General features: G+C 58.6%; 1 protein-coding gene across 1 annotated transcript; it reads left to right on the top strand.

The window, feature by feature from the left end:
- The first annotated feature begins 479 nt into the window (after positions 1–479).
- LOC136526618 (uncharacterized) lies at positions 480–2,540 on the top strand. Its single transcript, XM_066519229.1, has 2 exons — positions 480–618; positions 1,654–2,540. Exons 1-2 carry the CDS (start codon positions 480–482, stop codon positions 2,538–2,540), a joined length of 1,026 nt encoding a protein of 341 aa, XP_066375326.1.
- The last annotated feature ends 5,884 nt before the right edge of the window (positions 2,541–8,424 follow it).

Raw genomic sequence — 8,424 nt, 5'->3', positions numbered from 1 at the left:
GCAGGCGGCGCCTGGGCGACCGCTCTCGCCGCGCTCGCCAGGCACGACGCGAGCAGGATCACCCCGACGCTACACGAACCCAGGGCGACGCGCCGCTCTCCGCCGGTATCCTACGACCAGCTGTTGGCGTAAGGTCCCTGTTTGGGGACCTGTCTAGCCCGAGCTTGGACAAGGGAAAAACACCGGTGGCGTGCGGCGACACCCCGTCATCAAGCTCCGCTCCACCACTCCCTGAGGAGCCAACTCCGGTAGAGCAAAGCCCGGCAACGGCACCATCCCCATACCCCTTCGGGTTAAGAAATGCCGCCGCCTCTTATGCTTACGCCTACGCTTCCGCTCACGCAGATCCCTCAGGACGTCGCCAGCGCTTCGCTCTCGACTTCGACACCACCGCGTTGACTCACACCCACGCCGACTCCTCGGAGGAGGACAAGGCATGGGCCGGAGCAGATTTCTCCGAACTCCATGACCCTAAAGCCATGCGCCGCTTCTTGGCCGCAAGCGACTACTGCTTCGGCTACTCCGACTTTGGCGACGAGGGCATCTACGACCCCACTCGCGAGTGTTTCCACGTCGGGCTCGGGATGCCAAGGGCGGGCGAGGAGGACGAGGGCGTAGGCAACTAGTCCCCGCCTCACCAGGGAGTGGACGCCGCCACACCTCCGCACGTTGTCCCACCGGTAGCACGGAGCAGGAACCTTGCCCTCGCACAACCTCAACGCCCGGACCTAGAACAGCTCCGTGAGCTCTAGGCTAAGGTCGAACAAGACCAACTCCTCCTGTAGCAGCTTTGAGACTCTCTCGAACAAGAGCAGCGAGGTCGCGGCGATGGCGGAGGAGCCCGACGGAGGGCCCGCGATGTGCACCACCGGATCCACGATGACGAGGGGAGTGAGCAACCCCCAATCTTCAACCGTGCTAGCCAGAACATTGCGGCTACGGCAATGCTAGTCCGCGTGATGCCCGAGCCCTCTACCATGGAGGGGCGATGGGTCCGCGGCGAGCTCCGAGATCTCCTTGAGATCGCCGCGGTGCGGCAGGCCGAGAGTTCCACCTCCCGACGGCGCAGGGGCGCCTCGGACCTGCCCGCGACACTGCCTTGGCAGGATAGGGAAGCCTCAGTTCATCCTGAGCCCGCTCGAGCACCGATAGCCTGTAGGGTCCCCTTGCTGCTTGACTGCCTCGCCAACCAACGCGAGGTACAGGGAGACCATGAGGTGATCAGCAGGCGACGACGCCACGACAACGAGGGGCCCGCCCGGGGCTACCACCCACACCGAGGTGGCCGTTATGACAGTGAGGAGGACCGCAGTCCCTCTCCTAAACTGCCTGGCCCTCGAGTCTTTAGTAGAGCCATCCGCGCTGCTCATTTCCCGGCCCGGTTTTGGCAACCAGCCAACCTCACGAAGTATAGCGGCGAGACCAATCCCGAACTCTGGCTTGCCGATTACCGCCTGGCTTGTCAGCTAGGTGGTGCGGACGATGACCTGCTCATCATCCGCAACCTCCCCTTGCTCTTATCAGACTCGGCGTGAGCCTGGCTCGAGCACCTTCCTCCCTCACAAATCCACGACTGGCGCGACTTGGTTAGGGTCTTTGTCGGGAATTTCCAGGGCACATACGTGCGCCCAGGAAACTCCTAGGACCTTATAGGTTATCGCCAGAAACCAGACGAGTCTCTTCGAGACTTCATCCGGCGCTTCTCCAAACAGTGCACCGAGTTGCCCAGCGTCGGCGACTTGGAAATCGTTCAGGCTTTCCTCTCTAGCACCACCTACCGAGACTTGGTCCGAGAGTTAGGCTGGAATGTGCCGCGCTCCGCTGTCGCGCTCCTCGACATCGCCACCAACTTCGCCTCGGGCGAAGAGGCTGTTGGGGCCATCTTCCCCTACAGTGACGCCAAAGGGAAGCGAAGGGATGAGGCCCCCGAGGCCTCAGCTCCCCACCTCCCCAAGAGAAAGAAGAAGGGTCGCCAGGGGAAGCAGGACGTCCTCGAGGCCGATCTAGTCATGGCCGCAGAACGCAAGAATCCACGAGGCCCCAAGAGCCCCAGCCCCTTCGATGACATGCTTAGGAAACCCTGCCCTTACCACCAGGGCCCGGTAAAGCATGCCCTCGAGGATTGCTCCATGCTTCGGCGTTACTACGCCAAGCTCGGGCTCCCCGATGACGATGCCAAGCAGAGAGGCACTGGCGACCGGGACGATGACAAGGACGATGGGTTCCCCAAGGTTCACAACGCCTTCATGATCTTTGGCGGACCCTCGGCGTGCCTCACAGCACGCCAACGAAAGAGGGAGCGCCGAGAGGTCTTCTCGGTCAAGGTGGCCACTCCCCGATACCTCGACTGGTCTTGGGAAGCGATCACCTTTGATCGAGATGACCACCCCGACCATGTCCTGAATCCCGGGAAGTACCCGCTTGTTGTCGACCCAATCATTGGCAACACCCGACTCACCAAGGTGTTGATGGATGGAGGCAGCGGCCTCAACATCCTCTACGCCAGCACCCTGGAGCTCCTAGAGATCGACCGGTCGTGACTCCAGGGTGACGCCGCGCCTTTCCATGGCATCGTGCTAGGGAAACGCACGCGACCCCTCGGGCGCATCGACCTTCCCGTTTGCTTCGGCACCCCCTCCAACTACCGCAAGGAGGTCCTTACCTTCGAGGTAGTTGGATTCAGGGGAATCTACCACGCCATCCTAGGGCGGCCGTGCTACGCCAAGTTCATGGTGGTCCCCAACTACACCTACCTCAAGCTCAAGATGCCGGGTCCCAACGGCGTCATCATGATCGAGTCCACGTATGAACATGCATACAACTGCGACGTCGAGTGCATCGAACACGCCGAGGCTCTCGTGGAAGCCAAGACCCTCATCGTCGACCTCGAATGACTCGGTAGCCAGCTACCCGAGCCCAAGCATCGAGCCGGGACGTTCGAGCCCACGGAAGCTGTCAAGCTCGTCCCAGTCGACCCCGCCTACCCCGACGACCGGGCACTGAGGATTAGCGCCACCCTCGACATCAAATAGGAGGCCGTGTTCATTGACTTTCTCCACGCAAATGCCGACATGTTCGCGTGGAGTCCCTCGGACATGCTAGGCATACCAAGGGAGGTTGCTGAGCACGCCTTAGACATCTGGGCCAGCTCCAGACCGGTGAAGCAACACCTGCGCCGATTCGACGAGGAAAAGCGCAGGACCATCAGCGAGGAGGTGCAGAAACTTCTGGCAGCCGGGTTCATCAAGGAAGTATCCCATCCAGAATGGTTAGCTAACCCTGTGTTGGTCAAGAAGAAAAATGGGAAATGGAGGATGTGTGTAGACTACATTGGTTTGAATAAAGCCTATCCAAAAGTCCCCTTCCCATTACCTCAAATCGATCAAATCGTTGACTCCACTGCGGGATGCGAGACCTTGTCTTTCCTTGACGCGTATTCTGGTTACCATCAAATCAAGATGAAAGAGTCCGACCAGCTCGCGACTTCTTTCATCACCCCATTTGGCATGTACTGCTACGTGACTATGCCTTTCGGCCTTAGGAACGCAGGGGCCACGTACCAACGGTGCATGACCCAGGTCTTTGGCAACCACATTGGGCGAACCATTGAGGCCTATGTGGACGACATCGTGGTCAAGTCCAGAAAGGCTAGGGATCTCGTCGATGACCTAAAGATAGCCTTCAAATGCCTTAGAGAGAAGGGCATCAAGCTCAACCCTGAGAAGTGTGTGTTCAGGGTGCCCCGAGGCATGCTCTTGGGATTCATAGTCTCGGAACGCGGCATCGAGGCCAACCCGGAGAAGGTCTCGGCCGTAACCAACATGGGACCGATCCGAGACCTCAAGGGAGTACAGAGGGTCATGGGATGCCTTGCGGCCCTGAGCCGCTTCATCTCACGCCTTGGCGAAAAAGGCTTGCCTCTGTACCGCCTCTTGAGAAAATCTGAACGCTTTTCTTGGACCCCCGAGGCCGAAGAAGCCCTCGCCAAGCTCAAAGCACTGCTCACCAATCCTCCCATCCTAGTACCGCCGGCCAGGGACAAGGCCCTCTTACTCTACGTTGCCGCAACAACCCAAGTGGTCAGCGCGGCCATAGTAGTAGAGAGGCAGGAGGAGGGGCATGCTCTACCCATCTAATGACCTGTCTACTTCATCAGCAAAGTGCTCTCCGAGACCAAAGCACGCTACCCCCACATCCAAAAGCTTATCTACGCCGTAGTCTTGGCTCGACGCAAGCTACGCCACTACTTTGAGTCCTACCCGGTGACTGTGATATCGTCTTTCCCCTGGGAGAGATAATCCATAACTGGGAGGCCTCGGGTAGGATAGCCAAGTGGGCCGTCAAACTCATGGGGGAAGCCCTGACCTTTGCACCTCGAAAAGCAATAAAATCCCAGGTCTTGGTCGATTTCATGGCTGAGTGGACCGACACCCAACTGCCACCTGCTCAAATTCAGACGGAGTGCTGGACCATGTACTTCGACGGGTCCCTAATGAAGACCGGGGCAGGCGTGGGCCTGCTCTTCATCTCGCCCCTTGGAGTACACATGCGCTACATGGTTCGGCTCCACTTCGCCGCCTCCAACAACACAGCCAAGTATGAAGCCCTCGTCAACGGCTTGTAGATCGCCATCGAGCTTGGAGTACGGCGTCTCGACATTCAGGGCGACTCGTAGCTCGTCGTTGATCAAGTCATGAAGGAGTCAAACTGCCTCGACCCCAAAATGGAGGCATACTGCAAGATGGTACATCGCCTAGAAGACAAGTTCGACGGTCTCGAACTCAACAACATCGCCCGAAAATACAACAAGGCTGCGGACGAACTGGCGAAGATGGCCTCAACGTGGGCTCTGGTCCCCCCGAACGTCTTTGCTAGGGACCTCCACAAGCCTTCCATTGACTACGCCTCGGCAGTGGAAGAGGGCCCACCGGTCGAACCCACCGCAGCGCTCGACGCCCCCTCTGCTGCCGAGACTCCTTCGGCCGAGCCTGAGGTCATGGAAGTCGACATAGGGCCTCCCCAGACCGACCAGGGCACGGACTGGCGAGTCCCGTTCCTTGATTGGCTCGCTCAGGGAGAGCTTCCTAGTGATAGGGCCAAAGCTCGACGGCTTGCGCGACAAGCCAAGACTTACGTCCTCTGTGATCACGAATTGTACAGGCGAAGTCCCTCTGGCGTCCTCCAACGATGCATCACCACCGAGGCAGGCCAAGCCCTACTTTGGGACTTGCACGCAGGGGCCTGTGGACACCATGCGGTGCCTCGGATGCTCGTTGGAAACGCCTTCCGCCAAGGGTTCTACTGGCCGACGGCGGTTGCCGACGCCACCAAATTAGTACGCTCCTGCGAGGGATGCCAGTACTATGCGCGGCAGACGTACCTCCCGGCCCAAGCCCTCCAAACCATCCCCATCACTTGGCCATTTTCCGTATGGGGGCTCGACATGGTCGGGCCTCTGCAGAAGGCCCCCGGGGGCTACACCCATCTTTTGGTAGCAATCGATAAGTTCTCCAAATGGATCGAGGCTCGTCCGATCAATCAAATCAAATCCGAACAAGCAGTACCGACATTATCCACAGGTTCGGGGTCCCAAACACCATCATCACCGACAACGGGACACAGTTCACCGGCAAAAAAATCTTGACGTTCTGCGATGACCACCACATCCATGTGTTCTGGTCGGCCATAGGACACCCAAGGACCAACGGCCAAGTAGAACGTGCCAACGGCATGATCCTACAAGGCCTCAAGCCAAGAATTTACAACCGGTTGAAGAAGTTTGGCAAGAAATAGCTCGCCGAACTCCCGTCGGTCATCTGGAGCCTGAGGAACACTCCAAGCTGAGCCACGGGGTTCACACCTTTCTTCCTGGTCTACGGTGCCAAGGCCATCCTCCCCACTGACTTGGAATATGGTTCCCTGAGGCTACAGGCCTACAACGAGCAAAGCAACCGCACCACCCACGAGGACGCCCTTGACCAACTGGAGGAAGCCCGAGACGTTGCACTGCTGCATTCGGCCAAATACTAGCAAGCCCTACGGTGTTATCAGGCCTAGCGCATTCGAAGCCGAGACCTAAAGGTAGGCGACCTGGTGTTGAGGCTGACACAGAGCAACAAGGGCCGCCACAAGCTGACCCCACCATGGGAAGGACCGTACATCGTCGCCCAAGTGCTGAAGCCCTGGGACCTACAAGCTAGCCAACGAGAAGGGCGAAATCCTCACCAATGCTTGGAACATAGAACAGCTACGTCGCTTTTACCCTTAAATTTCCAAGCATTGTATACATTGTTCTCTCGAAATACAATTAAGAAGCTGTTCTTTAGTTGTTCTAATTATTCGAGAGACCCCCTAGACCCATCACGAGGTCTCGGCAATACGATAGTACTATAAGGGAGACTCGGCTCTACCTCTATAGAACCAGGCCTCCCTCGAGGGGCTAGATAGGGGGACTCCCCCCTAAGTCCCACGCACCATTCTTCAGTCATGTTTTCGAAAAAAATTCCTACGCCAAAGTCTCTCTAGCACGCTCTGACTGAATCGGTTGTAAAAAACCCACGGACCAAAAGTTCTGTTTCCTAAGCATAAGGCCAGTAGAGTCACGAGACTGACCTACGCCCTCCGGGCTACAGGCACTCCCTCACCACCTCTCGCCCAAGGGATGGCTTAAGCTCCAAGGAGGTTTTTTGCAAAAGAAATCTGATCAGAGACAACAGAGGACAGAGGCTCGGAAACACAAGAAAAACAACTAAGAAACACGAAGTACTTTAAAAAAGGCCTCGACGGCCACAAGCGTTACGATAACAAAGTAATCCCTATTCTATTTACATGACCCCTTGGGCCTAGGTCAAGGCTCAGGGCCTCCAGCATCGGCAGACGACAGGGGAGGGACCACCTCCTCTTCGAACAGTGTTGCCAGCGTTGTGCTAGGGCCTTCCGCCACCTCCATCAGCTTTGTGACCGCCGTGTCGGCCTCCTCGTCATCATCAGGCAGGACATAGCCATCACTGAAGGCCGAGAGGTCAATGCCAATATAGTGCGAGACGATGACGGCCAACGCGCGCTTGACACCTGTGTGCAGCGCTCCTCAGAGCCGCTCACACATTTGGCCGCTCAGCGCAATCAAATGGCTCCCAAGGGAGCTGCCTGACTGAACCCCCTCAACTTCCAAGGCCTTGCAGGCGGTACAGGCGGCACCTTTCAGCGCCTCGTGCTCCCTGATCTCGGTCTCGAGCACCGCCTGCACCACGACAGAAGCCTCGGCCGACCGGGTGACCTCCGCCTCCAACTCTATGCCCAAGGAAACGGGGTGGGATTGAGCACAAAGAAAAACAAGCCAAAAAAGGGACAGAAGCCTATGGAACTCACCCCTGGCCTTCTGCTCCCAGCGTCGGGCCTCGACCCGAGAGGCCTCGACTTTCTCTCCCCAGCGTTGGGCCTCGGCCTAGGAAGCCTTGGCCTTTCCTTCAGACGCTAGGCCTCGACCCAAGAAGGCTCGGCCACCCTAGAAGCCTCTCTCCCTAGCTCTACATCACACCAGGGGGTTAGGAGGCGAACACAAGAAAAACAAAGAAAACGAGGGGGACAGTGCTCACCCTCGGCCTTTCCCCTCTAGACCACGGCCTTGGTCCGGGAGGCCTCAACCACCGTAAGGGCCTCATCCAAGGCGCCTTTCGATAGTTGGTGCACACTCTGTTCTGCCCCCAGCTGCCTAGCAAGGACCTTGCCCGAGGCCGTCGCTTCTTCAGCTCGAGACCTGAAGGCATCCCGATCACCGGCGATGCGGGTCAGCTCCTCCTCCAACTCCTTTACTCGCGCCGCCAAAGGGGTGACCTGCTCCAAGGCCGTGGCCACCTCGACCTTCACGTCAGCACAACGAAGACGAAGGTCCTCCACCTCCGCGCTCCGCGCCGCCAGAAGCTCGTTGGCACCCGTAAGCAGGCCCTTTTGCCGCTGGAGTTGGTCCCAGACGTCCCTCTCCCGCCGGAGAAAGACCGACTTCCCAAGGGACCGGGTCTCGAGCTCCTAGGGAGGCAGAACAGGGGTCATTCACTACAACAAAACTCAGAAAAAGACAACATCACACGAGAAAAGAAAGCGTGAACCTGGGCGACTCCGGGCAGTTCGTCGGCCACCATGGACAGCGCCGTCCGTAGTGACCGCTCCGCCAGCTGACGGTATTGCTCGAAGGTGTCCCAGCGCCCGCCCTCGGCTGCATCCTCGAGGGCAAACAGAGGCTCCCCCTCAGGGTCGTCCTGGCTTCGCCATAGGACGCGCGGGTGATCCCACCCGCGAGGCTCGGGTCGCACCTGCAGGAGGGTCGAGCTTCCCTCGCCCAGGGTCAGAACTAGCCGCTCCACGGTGCCAGTCTCCTCGGTGTTGACCACCTCCCGCGCTCAGGATGTATCGTCGGAGGAGATCGGA

The sequence above is a fragment of the Miscanthus floridulus genome, chromosome 19 (assembly GCF_019320115.1).
Source record: "Miscanthus floridulus cultivar M001 chromosome 19, ASM1932011v1, whole genome shotgun sequence".
Lineage (NCBI taxonomy): Eukaryota > Viridiplantae > Streptophyta > Magnoliopsida > Poales > Poaceae > Miscanthus > Miscanthus floridulus.
This window is presented reverse-complemented; position numbering and strand designations above follow the sequence as displayed.

Coding starts and splice junctions, on each gene's coding strand:
- LOC136526618 (XM_066519229.1), top strand. CDS start 480: ATGCGCCGCTTCTTGGCCGCAAGCGACTACTGCTTCGGCTACTCCGAC. Junction 619..1,653: donor CGAGGAGGACGAGGGCGTAG/GCAACTAGTCCC, acceptor AGGACCTTATAG/GTTATCGCCAGAAACCAGAC.